This window comes from Hyaena hyaena, unplaced genomic scaffold (genome assembly GCF_003009895.1).
Source record: "Hyaena hyaena isolate Hyena2069 unplaced genomic scaffold, ASM300989v1 scaffold_31, whole genome shotgun sequence".
NCBI classification, from domain to species: domain Eukaryota; kingdom Metazoa; phylum Chordata; class Mammalia; order Carnivora; family Hyaenidae; genus Hyaena; species Hyaena hyaena.
Window position 1 is genome coordinate 3,361,339 of NW_024080664.1, and position 27,006 is coordinate 3,388,344.

General features: G+C 49.4%; 1 protein-coding gene across 1 annotated transcript in view; it reads left to right on the forward strand.

The window, feature by feature from the left end:
• COL6A3 (collagen type VI alpha 3 chain) overlaps positions 1-18,142 on the forward strand; it is a 78,775-nt gene extending 60,633 nt beyond the window's left edge. Inside the window, 8 exon segments of the mRNA XM_039228600.1 lie at positions 831-927; positions 1,760-2,458; positions 3,703-3,805; positions 6,776-7,227; positions 8,491-8,754; positions 9,709-9,807; positions 16,620-16,784; positions 17,421-18,142. Of these exon segments, the coding sequence (XP_039084531.1) occupies positions 831-927; positions 1,760-2,458; positions 3,703-3,805; positions 6,776-7,227; positions 8,491-8,754; positions 9,709-9,807; positions 16,620-16,784; positions 17,421-17,461 (1,920 nt within the window). The 3' untranslated portion in view covers positions 17,462-18,142.
• The last annotated feature ends 8,864 nt before the right edge of the window (positions 18,143-27,006 follow it).

The window sequence follows — 27,006 nt, forward strand, 5'->3', positions numbered from 1 at the left end:
CAAGACTGGGTATTCTGTGGTTTTACTCCTGCCCACGTCAGCGAAAGACAGTCTGGTAATTGGTACCGTCTCTCAGGGCTTATTCCGCCAAACCACGGGCCAGTGTGAGCAAAAGCGCAAGGCCTGGGAATCCAGCTTGGCCTTCCAGCTCTCTGCCCTCATAAGGGGCTCATTTATGTACATTTTCCCTCGTGTGGGCCGAGAGGCCCAGAACCACATGTGTGTCTCAACAGCAGTGTTCCAGCAAGTTCGCAAAGTCAATTATTCAGTCATTAGTTACATTTAATTTTTCACTAAATGATTACTTAGTGATGGATTCTAAGGCACCGTGATGAGCAGGGCTTTTTGAGTCTTCTAGAAGGGACTTCACTACTTGCTTTATGGTTAAATCCCTTTCTCGGAGAGTTTGGGGCTAATGTTTGTCAGTTGCTCTTATTGTTGCTGAGAATAACTGGGCTATTTAAGGGCCCACGACCCCCTAGAGGCTGTGCCAGCCACTTCACGTGTACCATCTAATTGGACATGGGGAGTTTACCAGCACCTCGTTTTGCAGCTCAGGAGACTACCTCAGAGAGGTTAAATAATTTTCCTTCGGGCCCTGCAGAAAGTGCAGGGGAGGGATTTGAAGGTCAGCTCAGCTCCGCAGAAGAAAACCGGTATTTTCCTATTAAGCTCAGCACCTCCTCCCAAACCCGCCAACACAACCCCCCAGAAGAGAGTGATCGGCTGAGAAGCTTATTTTACTGATGTGACTCTATTCCGCTGCTGTATTTTCAAATAGTTACTTATCATAGTCACTCCTACCAAGCGTTTCCTTTCGTTTAAACCAGATCAATAACACGGCAGTGGGACACGTGCTTGTCCTGCCCCCTAGGAGAGACCTCACCGACTTCTTGAAGAACGTCCTGACGTGTCACGTTTGCCTGGGTAAGGTGCTCCTCCAACAGGACCATCTGTGACACAATGTACCATGCTCTCCACCGGGTGACGTTTGAACGAATGTTCGCCATCCCTATAAAGGGCTTGGGTTAAAAGAAGATCCTTAACGCCTCACGTTTACCAGTGTAATTCCCACTTAAGTAGTTTCCACATTTAAAGTGGAAGCCCCCAAACAGAGCTTCTCTTTGATAAAGAGGAAATAAAGGAGAAAGTAGGCTCTGTTTACATTTTGACCTTGGAGTCCAGATTTTGATGATTTGGCTTTGTGACTTTTTAGACACACTTCTTCAAAGAGTGGCAAAGAAGTAGTTTTCTTCCCTTCCCTCCCCTCCCCTTCTCTCCCCTCCCCTCCCTTCCCCTCTACCCCTCTATTTCCCTTCCCCGTCCCCTTCCCTCCCCCCCTCCCCCTTCCCTCTTCCCTTCCCATTCTTTTGTCTTCCTTCCCTTCCCCCATCTCCCAGTCCTTCTTTCCCTTCTCCTTTCCCCTTCCTGTCCTTCTCCCTCCCCCTCCCCCCTCCACCCTTTTCTCCCTTCCCCCTTTCCCTCTCCCTCTAGCATCTCCTCCCTCTCCTTCCCCCTCCTCTCCCTCCTTCTTCTGAGGCCAATGCCATAGTATCAGAATAAGGATTTTAGCTTACTGAACTGTTTCATTTAGTGTTAGGTGATAAAAACTGAAATCTGGCCACAGAAAGGCAGCAAGCTATAAATAGGCTTCTATATTATGTGATGATTTAGTTACCCCAGACTCCCAACAGATCGACGCACAGAATTGCAGCGGGAGTCACAGGATAAATGGGCTGCTCTGCTTCTTTCTTTCTAGACATCTGCAACATTGACCCGTCCTGTGGCTTCGGCAGCTGGAGGCCTGCCTTCAGGGACAGGAGAGCGGCGGGCAGCGACGTGGACATCGACATGGCTTTCATCTTAGATAGCTCCGAGTCCACCAGCCTGTTCCAGTTCAATGAGATGAGGAAGTACATAGGGTACCTGGTCAGACAGCTGGACCTGAGCCCAGACCCCAAGGCCTCCCAGCACTTTGCCAGGGTGGCTGTCGTGCAGCACGCGCCCTATGAGTCCGTAGGGAACGCCAGCGCGCCCCCTGTGAAGGTGGAGTTCTCCCTGACGGACTACGGCTCCAAGGAGAAGCTGGTAGACTTTCTCAGCAGCAGAATGACCCAGCTGCAGGGGACGAGGGACTTGGGCCGCGCCATCGAATACACCATAGAGAACGTCTTTGAGAGCGCACCCAACCCACGGGACATGAAGATCGTGGTTCTGATGCTCACGGGTGAGGTGGGCAAGCAGCAGCTGGAAGAGGCCCAGAGCGTCATCTTGCAGGCCAAGTGCAAGGGTTACTTCTTCGTGATTCTGGGCATCGGCAGGAAGGTGAATGTCAAGGAGGTGTACAACTTCGCCAGTGAGCCCAGCGACGTCTTCTTCAAACTATTGGATAAGTCGACTGAGCTCAACGAGGAGCCGCTGATGCGCTTTGGGAGGTTGTTACCATCCTTCGTCGGCAGTAAGTCCTGCAGGGGACAGTGCGGGCCTGGGTCAGGGCCTTCTGCCAGCCCATACCCTCAGGCTAGCGGGGCCTGGGGCTGTGGGCATGGAATAGACGTCTAGTGTGCTGATGTCGACTTGTTTATTCATTCAGCACATATACATACACCTACTGTGTCCCAGACATACTTCAGGAGCCACAGTTGACAGTGAACATCCTGTCCTTGGTGACTCATATATTCAACCAAATTTGACTGGACACCTCCCAGCCATAGACCCCATGTCCCTGCACATATACAGTGGATCAAGTGCATATTTGTGATGCACGACAAAATAATGGGGAAGCTCCTAGAAGGAGTTGCATTGATCTGGGCTTAGCGGCTAGCCCCATACTTGGAAACTTGTGGGCCTTTGCTGATGTGACCCTCCTCCCTGGGACTTCTCCGCCTCTGGCTTAGTGACAAATCATCCTCAAAGCCTATCTCTATTTGCCCCTACTAACCGTGAATGCCCACCAACTCCCAGGCTTTCTCATCGTTCTCTGGATGCTACTTTCCGTATCTGTCCCACGGCCTCCTGGTTATTCATGCGTGTGGTTTGTGGTCCCAGTGGACTGCATGGTCCCTGAGGGGGTGCACGGCCCCAGGTCAGCACAGGAGAGTGTCTCCCAAATGAGGGAGCTCTAGAAAGCAGAAACGAACACGCATGTGCAGAGAGTTTATTATTCGAGGGAAAGGTGAGCTCCATGAAAACAGCGTTCCCTCTTGTGAAGGCCTGTCCCTCCAGAGTCTTAGAGAAAAAACACGAAGCAAAGCTAGGCCGGAAAGTTCTCCCTGGGAACATTGCCACTGCCTTCCAAAGATTAAAAATAAAAGTTTTATTAAACACAGCATTGAGAAAACATTGCAGGTAATTCGATTACAATGCGATGTTCAAGAGCTTGGAACTTGTTAAACTCTGCACTTGGTTTTTCTTCTATTCCTGTCTCCCCCTCGCCCTGAGTACATCTTTCCTTCAACCTAACTAATCACCCGACTATTGCCAAACAGAAGCTTTGGGCCTGGGATGTTTTAGGGACCAAGGACCAGCACGCTTACTGTTTAAATTGATTGGGCTTAGCTTGTCTGGGGGAATGAATTCATTCAACAAATATTTATGGACTACATACTAGGTGCTCCGTTGAACCCATTAGCAGATTAGTTTTAATTTCCATGTGATCTGCAGGCACTTGCAAGATCTACTTTTTCCTCTCTTTCTCTCCAGGTGAAAATGCTTTTTACTTGTCCCCGGACATCAGGAAACAGTGTGATTGGTTCCAAGGCGACCAGCTGACAAAGAATCTTGTCAAGTTTGGTCACAAGCAGTTGTAAGTATCATCACGATGATCTCAAAAACTACAGCGCTCGAGAGAGTGCAGAGACCCTCTGGACCGTGTTTGACCTCCTGACGGGGACAGTGAAATCCAGAGACTGTGACTTCCCAAGGGGCACGAGGAGCATGCGTTGCAGACAGTCTGTTGTATCCCTTTGCTTTTGCTGCATAGCAGATGTCCTGGAACTTAGTGGCTTAACACAACTGTTTATTTCATGTGCGTTTCTGGGGGTCAGCAGTTTCTGCTTGCGCTCAGCTGGCCTCACTCACATGCTGGCTGGCGGTCTCGTCTGCCATGAATGGTGGTGAGGACGGTCCTGGCCAGTCGGCTCCCCCCGGCTCCCCACGGCCTCTCGTTCTCCAGGACACGGTGTTGGGAGTTTGCCCCCAGGTGGATGGGAAGGGTCCGTGAGAGGAGGCAGAGGCCGCGGCTGGAGCCGGCGCGGGTTGCTTCTGCCGTATTCTTTTGGCCAAGGCACGTCCAGTGTGCCAGCCAGTCTAGATTCAACAGCAGGGGGACTAGACTCCACGGGGGGCCCGGTCACATCACGCCATGAAGGGCACGGGAACAGAGGGTGGGAAGTCGGGACCGTGTGTTTAAACGGTCTGCGGCACCTGGTGTGAGATGATCTCACACGGAAGGACTGAGTACATTAAGCAAAAAAATGGGCTCCGAGTGTTAACGTGATTAGTGCTATGATAACACGGGTGATGGTGGTGACACCTGAAGGGGAGGTGCCTGTTCTACCCGGAAGGCTGACGGGCAGGCGGACGGGGCTCGTGCCCGCGGGGATGCTGGCTCAGCTCCACCTGCGGTGCCGACTCCAGGAGCGGAGAGGAGGGCCCTGTGGCTGTGGGACAGAGGGCGAGGTGACGGGGGCTTGGTGGCAGGAGCTGAGCCCGGCCGACGTGCCGGCGTGTTGTGCCACTGAAGGCTGTGCCACAGACTGTCACGCTTGGTGGGGGAGCAGAGGTCCCGCCTGTAGCACCCGGAGGAGATGTGGACCTGAATTATGCTCGAAAAACGAGCATGTGGCTGCCTCCCAGCTGACCTGCAGGCTGAGGCGGAGAACCTGCCTCCCTCTCCCATCCCTTCAGTGCTTCGGCTCTTGCCCGTGCCCGGAGAGAGGTGCTGAAAGTCACCGCTAAGGGAGCTGGGGCCCTTTCTGGTGGCATCATGTGTGTCCGTCCAGGTTCAGAGGCTCTCTCTCCCTCGCCTTAATTATCTTTGTGATTTCTCTCGGACATTCTTTTTTTTTTTTTTTTTTAACTTTTAATGTTTTATTTATTTTTGAGAGAGAGATAGAGACAGCATGAGCAGGGGAGAGGCAGAGAGAGAGGGAGACACAGAATCCGAAGACAGCTTCCAGGCTCTGAGCTGTCAGCACAGAGCCCGATGCGGGGCTCAAACCCACGAACCGTGAGTTCATGACCTGAGCCAAAGTCGGACGCTTAACCGACTGAGCCACCCAGGCGCCCCTCTCTCGGACATTCTTAACGTGATCCTTCGGAAGACAGAATGGGCAGTATAACCTAGTCTTTGAAGTGTTATGACATCAGCTGAAAACTTACTGCCTGTGACATAGTGTGACAACTCTAGAAATTCACGAGTGTCCTCTCAGGGCCGCAAGTGGACAAAGGGTGGATCTGTGCCGCCGTGTCTCTTTATGTTGCTGGTCCTTCTAGGGATTCGTAAGAGATCAAGACATTGTGGAAAAACAACCACACACCCCAAAATTAGTGCAAACAAACATACACAACGAGGTGTGAGAGTGAAAGTATACACTGACTTTATAAATTTGAGCTCGACACAGCATTTTGTTGAGTGGATACTTTTTTTTTTTAATGTTTTATTTATTTCTGAGAGAGAGAGAGAGAGAGAGAAAGAGAGAGACAGCATGTGCAGGGGAGGGTCAGAGAGAGAGGGAGACATGGAATCTGAAGCAGCTCCAGGCTCTGAGGTGTCAGCCCAGAGCCCAATGCGGGGCTCGAACCCAAGAACCGCGAGATCATGACCTGAGCCGGAGTCGGACGCCCAACCGAATGAGCCGCCCAGGTGTCCCAAGTGGAAGCTTTCTTATCATGAGAGTAGCTATTAACCATTTAAAAAAAAATTCTTGGTGTATATGTTTCAGTTGGCCAATTTTTATATTTTGGACATTTTCAAGTATAATTATTCTTGTCAATGATAATAATAATTAAAATATTTATTATTGTCTCTTTACTTTCTCCTGCTCTTATTTTATAAACTAGAAATAAGCTGACCGATGTATATAGTACAATATAGGCTTCAGTTTTAAAAAAAACATTTTGAGAGGGAGAGAGCGAGCAGGGTGAGAAAAGGCAGAGAGAGAGAGAGAGAGAGAGAGAGAGGAAGACAAAGCATCCCAAGCAGGCTCCACTCTGTCAGCCCAGGGCCTAGCTCGGGGCTTGAACTTACACACTGTGACATCATGACCTGAGCCGAAAACAAGAGTCAGATGCTTAAGTGACTGAGCCACCCAGGCGCCCCTGGAGGCTTCATTTTTAATGATTTTATTACTTTATATGCTTTTCAGTATCTTTTCTGTGGCACGATTCTAAAAGGAAAGAATTTAATATAAGCAATACTGATGTGCGATCATCAGTGCTGCTGGGTGCATTTTGATAAAGCAGCAAATTTTGCATAGCTCATGGGACTGCTTTTGGAAATTTTAGATAGCAGGCAAAAATACCCAGGGCTTAAAGAATATTTAAGGGGCACCTGGGTGGCTCAGTTGGTTAAGCATCGACTTCGGCTCAGGTCATGATCTCTCCATTCAGGAGTTGGAGCCCCGTGTCAGGCTCTGTGCTGACGGCTCGGAGCCTGGAGCCTGCTTCCTGCTTCTGATTCTGTCTCCCTCTCTCTGCCCCTCCCCTGCTCATGTGCTGTCTCTCTCTCTAAAAAGATAAATAAACGTTAAAAAAATTTAATTTGTCTTAACAGAAATATTCCGAATAACGTGACTTCAAGTCCTACATCCAAACTAGTGACCATGACGAAGCCGGTAACCACCACGACGAAGCCGGTAACCACCACGACGAAGCCGGTGACCACCACAACAAAGCCGGTCACCGTGGTAAACCTGCCGGCCTCCAAGCCAGTCGCAGCAAAGCCAGCCGCACCCAAACCGGCAGCTGTGAGACCGGTGGCTGCAAGACCCGTGGCCACCAAGCCTGAGGTCACCAAGACCGAGGCCACCAAAACGGCCACGGTCAGACCTGCAGTGGCTGCGAAGCCGGTGGCTGCGAAGCCAGTGGCTGCGAAGCCAGTGGCTGCGAAGCCAGCCGCGGTCAGACCCCCTGTCGTGACCAAACCGGTGGCTGCCAAGCCCGAGGCTGCCAAGCCCCAGGCGGCCAGACCGGCTACCAGCAAGCCAGACGCTGCGAAGCCCATGGGTAAGAAAGCACCGTTAGGGCCGCCCACCTGTCACACCCTTACTGCTGGTGCTCAGGGCATGTCCTCTGAAGCCTGTTTATAAGGCTGTTGAAATGCTGTCATTGATCTGGGATTTGTACCTCTAGATAATGCAATTTAGGAGGTGCTGGTCAGAGCATGCAATTGTCAAAACGTTGCTTTTCTTTTCTGTTAGAAAGCCGTCTCTCTCTTCCCTCTGTGAGGCTGGCGAGCCCCTCACAAGGAGCAGGTGAAATGAGTCTCCTACCCTCTGCTGCCTCCATCCCCCACTGCCCACCCCAAGCCCCGAATCCCATCTTGGGTTTTCTGGCAGAAGGAGGCCCCAAGGTGCACGCGGTGGCTATACTGGAGTGTTGAGTTTCATAAATTGGCAAGTCAGAGCCCGGACAATCAGCCTTCCCCCCACCCCCCTTCCCACGAATACTGTCCGTGGGGAAGGCACCTTCCAGATGGAATGAGATACGAGGGTGGGTGGGCTTACTGAGACCCAGAATTTGTTGTTTTATTTTTCACTCTGATCCTGGAAGATACTAGAGAGTCACAAACCATATAGAAAGGTGAAGGCAGAATGTATGTCTGTAAAAAGGGGGAAATTGTCTTCATTTGATGGACAGAGAGAAAGCAAGCAGGGATTCCTTTAAAAGAATTTCCTGTCATGCCCTGAAGTTTCGTGACTTAAAACATTTTAACTTATGGGGCTCATTCTGTTTTCAGTGCTTCATTTCAGATTAGTGCACTGGACTGTATGTTTTCCTTTTTTTTTTTTTAATATTTATTTTTGAGAGAGAGAGAGAGACAGAGTGAGAGCAGGGGAGGAACAGACAGACAGAGAGAGAGAGAGAGAGAGAGAGAGATGGAATCCGAAGCAGCTCCATGCTCCAAGCTGTCAGCACAGAGCCCAATGCAGGGCTCGAACCCACGAACTGCGAGATGGTGACCTGAGCCAAAGTCAGCCGCTTGACCTACTGAGCCACCCAGGCGCTCCTGGACTGTGTGTTTGCAAAGTTTCTCCTTAATGAGAGATTATCAACAGGAAAGACATAGTGATGTCTCGTTGAGATTATGAATTCCACGTTTTATGTAGGTTGCTGGCTCACGAGACTAACAGTTCTCAGGAGCCCAAACGAGAAATTAGCTCCCTGCTCACCCCAAGGTCATCGCTTCGGTCGTTCTGTTGCCTGTGCGCTACAGTCTCGCGGGATGGTGAGTTTTATCTCCACACTCTGCTTCCATCTGTCCTACAGTTAAGGCGTTCCGGGAGGTCCAGGTGTCGGAGATCACGGAGAATAGCGCCAGACTCCACTGGGAGAGGCCCGAGCCCCCCAGTTCTTACTTCTATGACCTCACTGTCACCTCGGCCCACGATCAGTCCCTGGTGCTGAGGCAGAACCTGTCGGTCACGGAGCGTGCCATCGGGGGCCTGCTCGCCGGGCACACATACCACGTGGCGGTGCTTTGCTACTTGAAGTCTCAGGTCAGAGCTGCCTACCAAGGAAGTTTCACTACAAGTGAGTACGTGGGCCTCCCTGAGCACTCGGTACCTGATTTCCACACAGAATGTCAAACAGGACATAGAGGGGTTGGTGCTTGTCCGTTGGATCTGAACTGATGAGCTTAGCCTGGGTGTTTTGGTTATGCCCCGTTTCGTAGATGAGCTCCATGGAAGGTGGGATTCCTTGTGAACTGTTGCCCTCTGTGGGGGTCCTGAAGGGCCACATCCATTTGTGAAGGAGGCCAGATCCATTTGGCCTACGTGAAGCCTCCTCCACATCCGTGGAACCTGACCGGGGGCTCGACTGCCCACCATGACCGTGTGTCTAAAGTTCGTTTCCATGTTCAGTGAACAGAAACCCCCCACCCCCCAGAGTCACTGGCTTTTCACAGAGGACCCGAGGGGACCATGCGCCTTACCGCCCCAAGACCAGGGGACACACACGGCCACCCACAAAGGGCATCACATGCTGCCCGGTGCACCAGGCAGTGGCTCTGCCCTCATTGTCTCTTGTCGCCTTGGCCCTTCCGTGGCCCTGGGGGACCTGCCCGTGCGGGTGTTTCCTCTCTCTGTTAGCTACCATCCCCCCATCCCCCTGGCCTTTGACGTTCTTGCGGATCTCCCCCCACCCCCATTCTGTCTGGGCCAGTGCAATTGAGATCAAGGAGTTCTCCCCAAAGAAAGGGAACTCCTATCCGTCACCACATAATCCGTGAAGATGTGAGTGTAAAACCTCTTCCGCACCGGGGCTCCATTTTCGTGGATGAAAGCAGAAGAGGCTCTATAGGAAATGGGGGGATTTACTCAAAGTTCAGATTCCCTCCTTTTGCTCCATGAGAGGAGTGGCCTCAGGAGTGTTTGTAGAGACTCGGCGGGCTCCACGTGTCGTTGGCTCGCCCTCGCGTGAGACGGTAACCCGGAGAGGCAGTTTCTGTGTGTCCTGCCAGTCGCATGTGTTTTTCTTTTCTAGAAAAAGCTCAGTCCCCGTCTCCACCACAAGCAAGGTCAGCTTCTAGTTCAACCATCAATCTAATGGTGAGCACGGAGCCACTGGCTGGTGGTGAAGCAGGTGAGTTGTGAAGTAGTAAGTCCGTTAACAGCACTAAGAAAGCATTCTACCAGACATTAAAAAAATTTTTTTATGTTTATTTATTTTGAGAGAGAGAGCATGTGCATGAGGCAGGGAAGGGCAGAGAGAGGAAGAGAATCCCAAGCAGGCTCCACACTATCAGTGCAGAGCCAGACTTGGGGCTTGATCCCATGAACCATGAGATATGACCTGAGCCAAAAGCAAGAGTCAGATGCTTAACCAACTGAGCCACCCAGGCACCCCTCTTCCAGACATTTTAAAGCCTTTGAAGCCTGGGCTCTAGGTCATCCACTGGGATTCTAATTCTCAGGCAAGTCTGGCTTCTCTGGAAAATTCCACATGGGTTCTTTGTGGCCCAGTGTAGTCTGATTCTGCAGAGTCTGAGTTGTAAATGGTGACCTTCTTTTCCTGTCACCAGACTCTTAAAGAAGGCCAGATGGTTTGGGGCTGTAGTCGGGAATTCAAGTGTCTGTTGATCAGATTTCCCTGAGCCTCCTGTTGGGGCTAGAGTTGATTTATGGTTCATGAAGCCAGAAGCGTAGGGATTTGTCCACTCAGTGACTTAATCTAATAACGACTGCCTAAAAGAACACAAAACAACCCAACTAGTAGAACCTGTGAAATGCAGGGGTTTGGAAGTGACCCATGAGAGGGACGTTCTGGTCCTAATTCCCTAAGCACACACCCTGGCTTAGCCTGTCATCCCACCGATCGTGGGTCTGAGCCTGAGTGTGTGTGCACTTCTCTGGGTGATGAGTTCAACCTGTTCCTAGAACTGACAGGCAACACTTGCTTTTGCTCCTGGGTAGTGGGAGTCCTGATTCCTTGAGACCTTTGCCCTTGTCCTGTGGACCACGAGCCAAAACTCTTCTCCAATGATAACCGATTATTGATACAGTTGATATGGTTTGCTTCGAAGTGTTCTTCAAAAGACGTTGGCCGTCGTATCCAAAGTCAAAATTCTATGGGCATTTCCCTACGGTATTGTTTTATAGACCCCACTTGCTGTGGGGACAAGTCCTTCTTTGATGTGTGGGCCGCCGTCCAGAGAAAGAAGGCATTCCTCTTTGCAGTGTTTATGTCTGCAGCGGACTCTGATAGAAGGCATTTGCTGAGGCACATGGTCTTTGTCCTGGGTTTCAAAGCTGTGTGCTTTCTCAATACTCACAGCTTTGTCAGAGTCGGTGGCACATTGCTTTCTGAGCTCTTAGTAAGGATTCTTTTTTTGTTTTTGTTTTTTGTTTTTTGTTTTGAGAGAGAGAGAGAGAGAGAGAGAGAGAGAGAGAAAGAGTGCATGAGCTGGGGAGAGGGGCAGAGGAACAGGGAGAGAATCTTAAGTAGGAACAAACTGAGGACTGATGGCGGTGGGGGGGAGGGGAAGTGGGGAGATGGGCATGGAGGAGGGCACTTGTGGGCATGAGCACTGGGTGTTATATAGAAACCGATTTGACAATAAACTATTAAAAAAATAAAAATAAAAAGTACAAAAAAAAGTAGGCTCCATGCCCAGAGCGGGGGCCGATACGGGGCTCGATCTTGTGAACCGTGAACTGTGAGATCATGACATCAAGGGCTGGACGCTCAATGGATAGAGCCACCAAGGCACCCTGAGGATTCCTCATTTTACTCTTTCTCTACAAGTTTTGAAAATGATCCCTGATTCTCCATCTTAATCTCTCTGTAGAGACTGCATTCTGTCCCATCTGTGTACAAATAAAATTGGATGATTTCTAACTCCACACACTCACCTTTGGTGGCCACTTGGGAGGAGAGCCTTTTGGATTCTTTTAGTTGTTTCTGGAGAGAATCTTCTCTATCGCTAGAATATTTTATTCCATCAGCAGACTTTCCCTGTGGCCGTCTATCTGTGCATACCTATGTCAATGATCTATATCTGTATCCGTATCTATATCTGTATCTATGCTGTATCTTTATGTCTATATCCATCTATCTCTCTTTCTGTCATCCATTCATACAGTCACATCTCCTACTGACAGGTGGCATCAGGAGTTACTAGAAAGAAAGTCAGTCAGTGCAGGTGTTGTGGGACTATTATACACATAGATGTGTATGGAAGAGCCTTTGTCCCCTGCACTAGGGGACCTTCAGCTCCTCTCTCTCTTCTGCTCCCTTCCTGGGTCACTTCCGTGGTGACTTGGTCCCCAACATGGTGCTCGAGCTCAGAGAGAAGCCGCAAAGAACTCACAAAGAACTCGCCCAAAGATTTGGGTCAGGAAAGATGAAATTCTAACTTCAAAGTCCTTGAAATCTGCCTATTACTTCCCCCTCACTTTACCTCTCATACAGAGTAGGGATTGTAAAATTCCTACAAATTCGGTGCTTCATTGAGAGAAAATGACTGAGAGTAAATTCCATGGTGAGTCTTGGGGATGTTTTTGGTTCTTTTTTTGTGTGGTCCAGAAGGGACGGGAATATCTAAACAGTATTTAGTTGATATAAACAACACAGTCATTAAACATGAATCGCACTGGGCTGTGGTGTTTGTTGTTTAAGACTGAGTCATGGGTTCAGAGTTAGGAAAGTCCTTTTAATCCAGACCTTTAACACGTAGGTCTCTCACCATGTGGCAGAGAAAAAGGATTTTGGTGGCGCTTATGAGTCTTTCAAGGCTGCAGGTAGTTAGATACAGATGCTTCTAATCTTTCTCCTTCATTGGGATTACAGTGTAAACTCAAGTCCTAGGACTCAGATCTTTCACCCTTCCCTGTGTGAACCCCAGCTAGTGATTCGAGTCCGTGTGAAGATAGAACTTGCTTCTCTTAAGAACAAGACCCTGCATAGTTGATCACTCCCCCCGCCCCACAGTAACAAAGCAGCACTTTGCTGGAGGTGGCATTTAATACATATTTGTTCAATGAACATGTATAAGTGCACACACGCACACACATGCCCACATGCACACGCGGGTGCACCAATTTTGAGAGCTCTTTTTGAAGGAAATCAATTAGATACTTTAAAATGTTTAAAGCTCCAGATAGGAAAACAGAATCAGGAGACGAAAGCTTCCCCCTCTCCCAACCTCCTCCCTCCCCTGTCACCTGCCATGACTTAATTAGTCATCTTAGGAATTTTCCCTAAGGGAGTAAAACATTTTTATGATATTCTTATTTTTGCAGGTAGAAAAAGAGTAACAACAAATCACTTTATTAAGTAACTTGAAAAAAATTGTTAGTGCTTATTCATTTTTGAGAGAGAGAGAAAGACAGAGCATGAGTGGGGAAGGGACAGAGAGAGAGGGAGACACAGACTGGGAAGCAGCTCCAGGCTCTGAGCTGTCAGCACAGAGCACGATGCGGGGCTCAATCCCACAAACTGTGAGATCATATCTGAGCTGAAGTTGGACGCTTAACTGACTGAGCGACCCAGGAGCCCCTTTATTAAGTAAGTTTTAAAAATACACTCCCTGTATTCTTACTCAGTACTTGCATCCAAATATCAGCTAGCATACAATGCATTCTCTCTCCAAAGATGTATTTTTGAGACAGTGGAGGCAAAATTAAATTTAAAAACTACTTTTTATATGTAGTTGTGAGTACAGTTTAATTTCTCTTATTTTTTGCAGTATCAGTTAATTAGAAGCACGGTTTGTATTTACAAAGATGTGTCCCTTTCTTGGCATTAAATGTTAGATACTTTCCCCTGACTTTTTGTTTTTACTTCTATGAATAGAAAGATTCACTGGGGTCTGATACTACCTTAAGGAACTGTATTTCGTTAGAGCTTAGCATTTTGGACATAGAACACATGATGAACAGTGTTGGAACTCATGAACTGTGAGATCATGACCTGAGTTGCAGTCAAGAGTTGGACACTTAACTGACTGAGCCACCCAGGCACCCCAAAGCTGATAACTTTTAAATGCTACTCATAGACACTAAAGAAACCTCAAACCATAAAAAAGGCAAGATTTTCCAGTTGAACACTTTATCTGTTTCAAAGGGTAATATCTCTTTCTAATGATAAAATCATAGATATTCATTGTGGAGAATCCAGAACTTACCAAAAAAAAAAACCTAAGAAACTATGACTCCCATAGTTGAAGCATTGATGACCACTGTTAATGACCCCAGGCATAGCCTTTTAATTTTTTAAATGGATATAACATGTGGGCATGTGCACACACACGTGCCCACGTCTTTGTTGCCAAAGCGGACCATGTTTCTTAGGACACCTTCCACCCTGTGGTCGCTGCTCTCAGACTCCCAGGTGTGTTCCCATGGCTTCTGTGAACAGGTGGGATTCCCTGGCAGGGTTTTCCAGATGCATTTGCCTCGGTTTCTTCTTATATTCAGATGCTCACTGATGCCCGGTGATCAGTTCATATTTCACTGGAAAGTATCTCCGGAGAGTGATCTGAATCCACAGCCCCTCAGGTCAATATTTTAAGATGAAACTTATTTACGTTGTTATTCCAAGCAAAAGTGAATCAGGGAAGGTTCTTGAAAATGTTGCTCCCTCTTGTCCTTTAGGCTCCTGTTGGGTTCTCAATATAAGGAGGAGAAAATCAGTGTGTGCAGCCTGACCCTCTTCTCACATCAGAGGGGACTCCGGGCTCCCTCCTGGCTTGTGCCCCAAGGGGCACACTTATTTTGGAGTGAAAACCTGGACAACTGTTGTGTCCAAACACTTGTTCTGGGTAAAAGCTTGATGAGGTCCATCCAACCACCCCTCTTTGGACAACAAGACATTTTTAGTTTTGTGTCCATAAAATGGTTGTTTTAGCACAGACACAGCAGAGTCCAGTCTACGTGGTGTATCTCAGAAATCAGGATGACGGGAATGAAAACTACAGGGCTTCTTAGGACAAAACATTTCACTTCCATGCTTTAAGCATGAAGAATCCCAAGTGTTTGCCTTTCAACAGCGCGAGTCCCTCGTTCATGTATTTCTCTTGGTCTACCAAATATCTGTGTGCCCGTGATGCCAGCTCCCCTCTGTCATGTTGGGAAAGCTACAGGGTCTTAGCGGCGCTGGTCACTGACATAAAGGATGGGGAATTGCAGGAGCGATAGTTTGGTGATGGACAGTTAAGGTGAAAATCATAGGAGGCCGGGGAAGCCAATCAGTCAGGGAGCAGAGGGTCCTTCCGCAGGGCAGCCGCCGGGCTGCGTGGCTCTGAGTCCGGGAAGGCTTCCCGTGTTTGCTTTGAAGGGGCATGGGGGAGCGGGAACAGAGGAGCTAAACACAGGTGGGGCCAGGACTGAGGGCGTGTGGAATAAATAAGATGGAACAGACGTGAGCCATGTGGGGGATGCTCGGGAGAAGGAGAGGGGACGAGTCAACCGTTTGGCCCGAGCCTCACACGAAACGGGGAACCCACTGGCAAACGACCATAAGTTTTGGTGGCCAAAATCCTCTTGCTTTGCTCAGTTCTCTGCGGGACATTTCTTTAAAGCCAGGCATTTGTCTTCGGTTGTAGGCACATTTGGGAGGAAGAAAATCATTTTCGTAAATTGTCATCATTTTATTCTGGCTTCATTGGGTCTTCCACGGCTCTTGGTAGAACCGCTGGCTTTCTGGGCCTTTGAGAGGGTCTGCAATTAGGAGGTAACTCTGGAGCCACCAGCCTGTGCCCGGGAGATGGCCTCCCCCATGTCACCAGGGAATGTTGTAGGCTCATTCTGAGCCTAAATCCTGTGTGCCTCTGAGTCTGGTCCATTATGGCTGACCCAAGCTTTGGTTCCTTACCTGAAGATTTATGTTTCTCTTTCACTTCCTGGTGCAATCAGAACCTCCGCCGCGCAGCTGTGAGCAACCCACGCGGGTGGGGACCCAGCCCTGCGTGGGGGGGGCGCGGTGACTCAGGCATGTTGGCTCCTCCCAGAAACACGTAGCATTGTGCACTCTGGGGAATTTTGTTGAAGGAAGGATTACATTTTTCAAACTTACAGAAAATGGTTGACATTAATGCTTCTCTTTCCCAGCATGACCTGGAGTTTGCCAGAGAACTCTGTAAACAGACATTTTACTCTGAAAGGGCTGTAAACTTCTCTTTCCAGGCGCTGTGGAGCGGCTCTGACTTAGCTCTTAACTTTGCAGCTGGGCCACATCAGAAGTATGCATGTAAAACATAAACTTCCTTAACTGGACAAAGAATGCTTCTGTGTCTTCAAAATAGCTTCGTGATGTGACATTTTTGCCATCGTGAATTTTACATCAGCGGTAGCACTTCTCTTTGCTTGTTTAATTTGGCTGCTTTCGGAGGCCGTCAGCTACACACACACACACACACACACGCATGTGCATGGGCACACATGCACACATACTCACAAAGGATGTTTCTTTTACACGTTGACTTTTATTTTCCCTCTGCTTGCCTTGTAGTGAAACATACAGCCTTATGTTTGAACTAGATTTTGACGGAACTTATTTGCCATGTGGCCGAGGAGTAGAACGTGCCATAGTTTTAAGACTTAGTTTCTTAGCTGGGGCTCTAGTATTGAAGGAATTGGAGGGTAAATGGCCCCGTGTTTGGAAAAGGGGAAACAGTTCATTCATTTGAAATTATCCAATAACGAAGGCTTGCATTTGGAATCTGAGTGAAGTTGGCGAGGTCCTTTCATCGAGGCAACTGCAGTATTGCTGTTGGTGAGATTCACGTCCATCCGACAGCCAGGAGGGGGAGGCGTGGCGAGGGTAGCAGGGTTTCGCTCCTCAAAGCTCTCCTGTTTGCCTTACCAGCCTTGTGATAAGACCTTCAGCCCCTCGCGCTGGGAGCAGAGTCCTTAGCGTGTCCTAATTGATGCTCTGTTCTCATCCCGTTATTAAAGACATATGTAAGTTACCCAAAGAAGAAGGAACTTGCAGGAAATTCATACTGAAATGGTACTACGACGCGGATACCAAAAGCTGTGGGAGATTCTGGTATGGAGGCTGCGGTGGCAATGAGAACAGATTTAATTCACAAAAAGAATGTGAAAAAGTTTGCGCTCCCGGTAAGTGATTGGTTATTCTTTTGTGTTTGTGGCTTTTGCAAAGCTGACAAGAGATCGAGGTGGATGATTCGCCTTTTTTACGATATTTGAATTTACAATGAGTAGGGTAGATTGGACAAAGGGGGTAAGTTGTATCTTTAGATATGGAAGATATTCAATTAAACACATGCAATTAATTTTCTAAATGATTATCATTTCCTAAAAACATCCTTGTATACTTGGGTTTTTGCCCATGAAGAGACACTAGGCCAAACTATTCTTCCCTCTTCATCTTTAAATAATTGCTTCATCTTCATACTGATGTTGACACTGGGGCCACCCAGTATCTCCGTTACATTGGGCAACTTGACTGCTATACGGACAGCTTCCCCGAGAGTCTGCAGGTGCCAGAACGGGAGACTGCAGGGTGCACGAGGGGCTGGCCACTGGGCACTCGGTGCACACACAGACCCAGACCAGGGAGTGCCAGGAGAGCTGTTTAGGGCACTGAGCAGGAAAGGAAGATTGGGGAGGAAAACCAGAGGCCGTGGGATCGTTTTTGTGAGAAATGTGGTGTCCTTTTCAGTCAATGATGTGGCTTTCCCCCCTCCTTTTCTCTCCCACCCTCACCGGCCCGCCCTCTCCATCAATGCTCAGCGCTCGTCAACCCCAGCGTCATGGCTGCCATGGGGACCTAAGCGTAGCCGATGGTTACCACATACCTCTTGAAGAAGGAGTCAGCCATTTCCAAGTCGTCTCTGTAGAAGCTCTGGGTATAGACATCTTTGCACTGTTCCGTTTCTTGCTTTGACGTACCTTTGAACTCGGAACGAACCGTTCTGCCGCATGACCTATCGATATGGTGCTAAATGTGTCTGTGGACCCAACGCTCTCTGTCTCCAGGCAGTTATATCGTATACTTTGAATGTTGTTGTAATAGTTATCCACCGCTGGTGTTTACGTGGACGTTTCTGTAAACTCAGATGCTCTCTGGAGTTTCACGCTTTGCCTGTGTTGGGCAAGTGTACGATCTAGAACCTAACTCCAAATTTCACTGCTACTCTGTATACTTCTGCTTGGTTCATTTCTTCCCTCTTCGTTAAGCACGACTTTAGATGGAAAGCCTGTGTACGGTGAATAAACAAGATTCCAACTTTTGACTCTCTTCCCCAATTTCCTAGATTAGATTTCAAGCTAATTTTCTTCTCCTAAAGCCTCTAACAACCAACCTAGTTAGAAGGAAGCAAAATTACCTTAATCTGGGTGCACTGTTGTGGGACCAATGCCTTCATTAAAGAATGAAGAAAGTCATCATAGAGAATATTTTTGGCATTCCTCTAATGTTGTGTGGGTTTTTTTTTTTATGCAAGGGGGGGTGGGGAGGGTGTTTAATTTTAATTTTTAAAGATTTTAGGAAATTTATACAAAGAAACTTTTTAATAAAGTATATTGAAAGTGTCGTGGGCTTGATGTTATTGGCTGGGTGGTTTCGGTAGCACCTACGGTCACAGTGACCCCGGGCGGGGGTAATGGGGCCCAGCCAGGCCCTTGGTCCTGGGCACCACCTCATGTTTTCAGTGGATGAGCATGACTGCTCTATCACCAAGCGTGGGGCCATGGGGGGCTCAGCCCGCTGACACTGTGGTGCTCTGGGACCTGGTAGATCACCTTCCCTGCTTAGGACCCCTTTCTGGAATCTGAGATCTTCCCGGCCAGACTGGCCTTTATCCTCTGCTCTAACTTCTGGTGAGACCCAGAGCCATGGCCTCCTTTCCTGGCTCCTCTCTCTCTTTCTCTCTTTTTTAAAAAAATTTAAGTTTATTTATATATTTATTTTTGGGCGAAAGACAGAGAGAGTAAACGGGAGGGGCAGAGAGAGAGGCAGAGAGAATCCCAAGCAGGCTCCACACTGTCAGGACAGAGCCCCATGTGGGGCTCAAACTCACAAACTGTGAGATCATAACCTGAGCTGAAACCCAGAGTTGGACATTTAACTGACTGAGGCCCCCCAGGGACCCCCGGATTCCTCTTTAAAGTGACTTTCTGGGGGTTCAGGTTACTCACACCCCACAGTGGCTGGGGGATGAGACACAGTTGGTCAGGACAACTCATTTCTGGTCTCAAAGACAAAGCATAGAATCTTTTTTTTTTCCCCCTTAAAGACCTTTTTCTCCCATCTTCAGAAAGAACATAAGACACAAATAAACACGTATTTTGGTGGCACCTGAAGCCGACTTAGGAGAGAAACTGAATGCGTTTGCCAGAACACATCTGCTCTGACAAGTGCACCTGACAGACGGCAGGGGCCATGGGCGCGGGCGGAGCTGCTTTACGGGAGGTCAGGGATGCCCCTGTCGGTATATCCACGGGGAGGGACGGGAGGTCAGAGAGTGTGCAGACCTCCCTGCGAGCCACCCCCTGTGACTTCCACCCGGATCTTTGGGTGACATTTTTAAATTCTCTAAAAGCGCTCAGAGTGGCCCCATCTGCCCCGAATCTGGTGGAAGACCCGAGATGTGTGCCCGTATCATGGTGGTGGACACGAAGCAGAAGGAAGGGGCGGGCAGAGGAGACCTCGGTTGGGAATTTTCAGGAGTTTGAGGGAGGACTCCAGACTTCCTGGACACTGGGGATGTGAGTTTACGTGCCTTTTTTGGGACTGAGAGAGCCTGGATGGACACCAGGGTGGCTTCAAGGGAGCCTAGAAGCTTTGGGGAGCCCTCAGACACTCTCACAGTCAGGGCGGCCCCCAGGCACCTCTGCTCACATCCCTGCAGAAGCCCCGTGGGCTCCTCTCCCCGTGTGAGCCACACAGCACGCCCACCTTCCCTCCCATGGGCCCTCTCCGCCCTCCAGGTCATGCTGACCCCTCCTCACCTTTAAGGACCCTTTTTAGGATACGGCCATCCCAGGGCGCCTACAACCCCAGGGAGCTCAGGGATGGTCATAAAGTCCCTTCAAGTGGATATTCAACCTGGGTGGGAAATGCGCATTCTGTGACCTTCTCCGAAACAGCTGCCCCCAGAGTCCCCCAGCCTTAGAGGAAGAGCCCCCCTTCCATATAAATAGGTCCGTGTGCTTCCCCTCAGGCTGCAGGGTTTCAAGTCAAGTTTGTACCATTGGAGCAAAGAAATGTTTGCAGTGGGGCCAGGGAAAGGGAGCATCGTTAGTGCAGCGGATGAAACATAAGCCATGAAATGCTCTGTAATCTTTTGCGGGGCGGGGGGGTGGGGAGGGGGGCGGTAACCGGGCAGCTGAAACAACAGAGATTTATTCTCTCACAGCCCTGGAGCCTGGATGTCCAAAATCAAGGAGTTGGCAGGGCCACGCTCCCCCTGAGATCTGTAGGAAATCCTTTCTTGCTTCTTCCTACTTTCTGGTGACCTCTTGGCTTGCAGCTACATCGCTCTGGTCTCTGCCTCTGTCTGCACACGGCTGTCGTCTCCTAAGGACACTGGTCATGTGGGATGAGGGGCCCATCCTACTACGGTATGACTCACCTTAACTTATTATGGCTGCAGTGACCCTATTTCCAAATATCTTGAGGTACTGGGGGGTTAGGACTCCTGACATAGCTTTTTTGGGGGAAGGGAGGAGAGTGTACGACTCAGCCCATAACACAGTGTTAGCCTTTCCTACACTTGTTCCCAGCCTGCTTGATGTCTTGCTCCAGGGTCTAGCAGTGAGAGCCAGCGAAGGCTTTCCACTGAATCCTATCACTTTCTTAAAAAAAAAATTTTTTTTTTAATGTTTATTTATTTTTGAGAGACAGACAGTGTATGAGCTGGGGAGGAGCAGAGAGAGAGGGAAACACAGAATCTGAAGCAGCTCCAGGCTCTGAGCTGTCAGCACAGAGACCGACGCGAGGCTCGAACTCACAAACCGAATAGTGAGATCATGACCTGAGGTGAAGTCAGATGCTTAACCACCTGAACCACCCAGGCGCCCCTGAATCCTATCCTTTCTAGTCACTTTCGGTTATGGGAACCATCACTACTGGATCGGAAGCCTGGGTCCCCTTCTTTTTAAAACCTCAAGAGTATGAGCAGAGGAAGGGTGAGAGAGAGAGAGGGAGACACAGAATACAAAGCAGGCTCCAGGCTCTGAGCTGTCAGCACAGAGCCCGACACGGGGCTCGTACCCACGAGCCATGAGATCATGGCCTGAGCCGAAGTCAGAGGTTTAACCAACTGAGCCACCCAGGCGCCCTGGGAGTTAAAGATACTCTTACAGCCTTTCTCTGCGAACCCCAGCGCAGGCTGGCCTCACAGCCCTGCGTGGAGTCAAGGTGGAGAAGTCCGTGGCTTGTTCCTCTTTGTGGCCAGGCCTGTGGGGCTCCACGCTGCAGCCCTAGCCTGCCCCAGCCTCCCCCTGCAGCAGGGTCCCCAGGCTCCAGGCACATATTGGTTCCCTGGAGGAAACTGGGGGCCTCCCTTGGGCAGTGTGGCTTCCTGCCACCCTAGGAAGTGAGTCCCTTCCCTTCCCCGTGGGAGGTGAAAGAAGCAAGCACTGCTTTGCCTTCTAAAGGCCACCATGACCTTGTCCCATGGTCCTCTTCCATCTCAGCAGTGACTCGGGGCAGTGTGCTCTGCGCTGGGCCCTTGGTGATCAACTCTGAGCATGATCTACCAGGGAGGCAACCCCCCTCTTGTAGGGACACACTGAGCAGGGAGCTCTGGGCCCTGGGTCCCTTCACGATGGGCTGAACATTGCACTTCCCCCCACCCTTGGCCTTAGGGGCATCTAGAAGGAAGCCTTGCACCCAAGACACCCTAAAAGCACATGTGATCTGGCCCCACCACATGTTACTGACAAGTGGGCATTTTAATAAAGACACTTTGAGGAGTCTGGAGAGAAGTTTCTCACACATTCCTTGGTTTACTTCACACAAATGCCTTTAAACAAGTTGCCTCTGCACCAGAGGTCCTCACCTCCAGCGGCTGCCTCAAGTCTCCCCCTCCTCTTCCCTCACCCAGCTGCTTATAACCCTCCGTGCCCGCAGCAGTGCTGGCTGCCCCTTGGCGTGGGCACTTCAGCTGGGAAAGCAAAACTCCAGGTGATGGGGAATGTGCTTCTTGCGGTCTTCCCAGGACATCTATTCACCCCATCACCTTTTAAAAAATCAACTTTATGGGGCTCCTGGATGGCTCAGTCAGTTCAGTGTCCAACTTCAGCTCAGGTCATGATCTCAAGGTTCATGAGTTCACGTCCTGCATCCGGCTCTGTGCTGACAGCTCAGAGCCTGAAGCCTGCTTCGGATTCTGTGTCTCCCTCCCTCTATGTTCCTCCCCTGCTTGTACTCTGTCTCTTTCTATATATATAAAATAAAGATTTAAAAATTTGAAAAAAAAACAACTTTGCATACAGTAAAATGCATCCATTCATGCGTATTATTTGATGAGTTTTGACAGATGTTCCCACGGTACCCTCCCCACACTCACAATGTGTGACATTTCCACGTGTGCGACTTCACTCCCAGTAAATTTCCAAGGGGAAATTTATCCCAAGGAAGCAATCAGATGCACAAAGCTTTTTGCCCAAGGTGATTCCATGCAGCATTATTTGCGATGCCAAAAAATGAATTAGAGGTCATCAAAACAGGCAACAAGAGGGAGACGCTGAAATTCAGTTTGCTTTGCCAACAACAAAGGAAAAGTAGCCATTAAATAGGTCATAACGTTGGTAGTTGGCCCAGGCCATTAATCAGTTGGGGTTTATGATAGAATGTTAAAAAATGGTACAAATCTGTACATTTATTACAGTAAGAGCACACACACATGCACACACATGTACACATGCACACACACAAATGTATGTTTATTCTAATAAAGGGAAAATATATTAAAAGCAAATGCAACATAATGTTCCTGGCCGGCTGCAGCACCGTCCCTTCCCTCACAGCCAGGCCTTCATCTTCTGGTTGTTTCTCACCCCCATCTTAATTACAAAATAGAGCTGAGTGGTCATCAATGGGCTCAGCCACCCCAGATTTTCCATTTTAGCACAAAGATCTCCTTTCATGGGATTCTGTTTTGTTTAACAGAGACATTGTATGTGCCGCCGGGGGCTCATGTTCTCGTGGCGGGAGACGGGCAAGCGTGGGAAGTGGGACAAAGAGCAAACGCCAGGCCGCTGTGGGAGCTGTGGCCGTGCTGCGGCGGGGACGCCACCCCGTTCCGGCAGGCCGACCCAGGGGCCTGGCTCGGGAGCCCACTGTGACAGGACACGTGCGGATGTTGAGGGAGGCGGCCAGCGGCTAATGGAGGAGAGTTCTGGATGGAGAGGATGGTAGAGCATGAAGTGCTTCTCAAGCACAGGGGAGCACATGGGAAGACCATGGCTGGGCTGCGGTGAGCCAGGCGAAGCCCGGAAGGCACACTGGGGGCCCCGTAAGCTTGCTGGCTTATACTCTGTGACCCGGGAGGCACTGCTCAGCAGCTCCATCAAGGGACTTGCATGCTCTGCTAGGAATTTGAGAGGGTCCCCTGGCTGCCATGCATGGACAAGACAGCGAGCAATGAGATGGTGGCAGCCGTGATGACGCTACAGCATAAACACAGGTGACAGTGAGAGGCAACAGTGGCCAAGACCAAGAAATAGTAGGAGAGATGAAGTGTGGACTCTGGGTACATTTTGATCTAAAATATGTAAGAATGGATGCAGTTTTTGTGTTCCATTTTTCACATTCCTTCCCACAAAGGAACTAAAATAAATTCTTGTGTTCGATCATCTGTCCTGACCTTGCATTCAGCGAAGTGTGGTCTGAGCAGCAGGGGCCCTGACTCCTGACAACTGCGGACTTCTATCCAAGAACTCTCCTTTGCCAGCCCGTGTCACAGACTCTGTGTCCTTCCTTGAACCCCGGTGTGCCCTGGACCCAAGTGTCCACGCAGTTCTTTCCGAGGTAACGTCAAAGAACTTCTAGACTGGATGTGTGGAGGTCACTTGCAACACCTGTTTTGGATTTTGTGAGCAAGAACTAAACATCTACACGTAACGCACTGAGGTTTGGGGCTGTCCTAGCAGCTAGTGTGACATTAATAGCAACTCATCTCTATCCAGTAGCAGTTGTGTGTCAGGCAATGTACTACATGTTTCATACATACTACCTCACACACACTACCTCAGACAGTGCTGTCATTACCCTAGTTTTCATAGATGATGAAGCAGGGGGTCACAGTGGTCTAGTTCACCCATCTAGCGATCTAATGGAGACTGTATCTGAGTGAGCCATTGTGACCCAGAAGTGCTCCATTTTCCGAGGACATAATGGTTCCTGCAAGACCCTTGCTGTCTTCTCCAGGGACTTTGGACTGCTTCCCTGGGGATTGGATTTCAGCTGTGACTCTGTCTTTTCCCAGCACAAAACAAGCCCTACCCAGCACCCTACTCAAGACCTGGTGTCACTCTCCATAGACAGAACATCTCTATCCTGCCTTTTTCCTTTTATTATAAATGCTCTCATGTCTTTCTCATTATCCAGAGCTTCTCTGTTCAGGGAAGGACTCAGAGAAGCTAGACATTTGGCTCAAGTTTATGGCCTGAGTGGAGAGGTTGGCCTGCTTGAGTCTCTGTGGCCAGGTCATTGGGACATCTATTTGGACCCAACTATTAACACATTTCAGTCTGCACATCTTCATCTTTGCTGGACTTATGAATATAAGTGCCTTCAACTACCCTTCTACAACAATGTTCTATATAACTTAAAAAAAATTCACAATAAGCATGAATGGAAGCCAGTCTTTTTTGTAGGAAGCCAGTATCATGAACTTAGAAGATCAATCTTAAAGTTTGTTCCCCACAGTGATTTATTTGTAGGGAACAGTTCAGATTTCCTGCCAAGTTTTCCTCGTTGTCGAATTTCCAGCTGGTCCTGGCTTCTCCTCAGGAGCTAGGTTCCCCCGGCCCACCCATCTGGGTGCGGCTTCTAGAGAAGCCAGGGGCTGCTGGTGGAATGGCGCCACCGGGCCATGGTCCAGGCTGCCCAGTGGCCTGCTCCTCCAAGCTGAGTTCGCTGGTCTGAGCTTTGATGCTGCCTGTGCTGCCCACCTCCCCAGAGCTGACATGGTGGGCTGTCCTTAGCACCGCTGGGTTCCCAGGAGGTCTTCCTGTATGCTTGGAATCATGAGTTGGACGGTCCTTCAGAGGTTCGGAGGCCCAGTGTGGAGCCAGTTCACAGATGCCTTTTCACATTGTCCCTGACCTTGGAACCCACACAGGCAGGCCAAAGAGTGAAATATGGAAGAAGGAGTATTTTCAAGTCCAGTTGTTACAGCCCAGAGACATTTAGGGGTGGGTAATGGGGGAACAGCCACGGGAGAAAGGGCCAATCTGTGCATAATGGTGACACCTTCCAAGTAATGCTCAACCTGGAAAGTAGATATTATTTTCCTGCCTTGAGTCAGAGGTGTCTGTGAAAACCCTCAGGCACTGTTGCAAAATGTCATCTCATGGAAGGGGCTTGGGCATCTGTAGATGGAACTCGCCAAGCATGTTTGAATTCAACAGGAATGCTGAGGTTCCAGGATTGGCATGAATTTTCCAGGAGATGTTAGACACAGAAATAGCACAATACAAAAAAAAAAAAAATGGTGAAGTCGTTATACTAGAGGAAGAATACTTTTATTTTGAAAGACCCAAGTGAGAGCAGTTGTGTTTGATGGGAGCATTCTGGTTCAAGGAGTTTGTGGTCACTTGTGACCCAGTCCTAGTTCTGGTGCCTCTAAGAGCGGACCCTGACTTCTGGGTTGCAGGGAGCTGATTTGGGAAAGTATGTAGGAAGTGCAGCTGAGGGAATTGAAAAGAAATACAGAGAAAAGTCAATAAAAGGTGTGTTAATTTTGAGCAAGTTCCCACTTTGGTTAGGGTGGCTGCAGACACCTGGGCTTCATCCTACTGGGGAGCCACCAGGAGCCAGGGAGAAGTGTGATGGGGGTGGGGGCTTCTCTCTTGACTCTCATCTCTTGTGGTTGGGGCCACCGTGGGGGTGTTAAGTCCCAGCACTTCTAGGATGCCTGTGTACTCTGTTGCTAGAGGAAGTCCTGAGGGCAAGAAGCTGGGAGACATGGGCCCTTGGGGTGGAGAGCTGTTAGCACACCTGGAACCATCCATCATGGCTGTCGGGGTGCTCACAGGTGGGCTGGAGAGTGTGGCATAAGTGGCAGTGGCTAGCAGCCCATTTGGACATGAACCCATAGGAGCTTAGTGGAGACATAAAATCAAGTTGTTGAGAGAGGGTTGTCAGACAGAATAGAGGGGGTGCTCTATTCATGGTTACTCTAGTGGGAGCAATGATGGAGCAGATGCTCTGAGCTCTTCCCGTTCGCCCACCTATGCCCCAGCACTCCACTGGGTTGGAGGTGGCAAACTGTCCACCCAGTGTCCATCGGTCTAGGGGCTCTAGAGAGAGCCATGGAGCTTGTGGTCTGAATTCTGGCTGTGGCTCTGGCTGGTCGGCTTCCGGGTTCCTGTCCATTTTATTTTTGAAAATGAACTGGCTTTCTAAGTCTTCCCATCGTTGCTGTTAGCCACTCGATATCCTTCTAAGAAAGTCATTTTCTATGTATGTTCACCAGAGGGAGTTTCTGCCACTTGCAGCCTAGAACCGGAACCGGAACAAACATTTGTGGAGTACCTAACATGTGCCAGGTGCTGCGTGAGGCATGCAGATGCAAGATGAGCAGTACATGTTCCCTGCATTTGCAGCACTCAGATCTTGGAATAAGTAAGAGGGTGCCGAGCGGGTCCACACAGGTACTGGGGGGTTAGGGCAGGCCTTCCTAGGAGTTGGTTTATCAGCTAAAGCCCCAAAGGCAAAAGGGAGCCAACCAAGGGAGGACCTGGAAGACTATTCTAGGTTGAGAGAAGGGCTGGGCCAGAGTCTCTTCTGAGTCTGGCGCATGGACTCTGGCACTTAGGAGAAATAGCTGGTGTGGCTATGGGAACACAGGAGGGGGTAGTTTCAGGAGCCGCAGCCCTGGTTTAGAGAAAATGGAGGCTTGAGCCAGGTGTTGGCCGTGGCGATGGAGAGGAGAAGATGGGTTTGGACTTAGTTGAGGAGAAGAATCAATAGGACCTGCTTATGACTTAGACGCATGAGTAAGAAAAGAAGCTGAATGGTTGACGATGCCTTTTACTGAGATGAGTGAAAACAGAGGAGGAGTGTCATCTTTTGGTGTGACGCTTGTTTTCAGAAGTGCAGTTGGGTAGTCAAGATTTCTCTCATGTTCATTTTATTTTATTG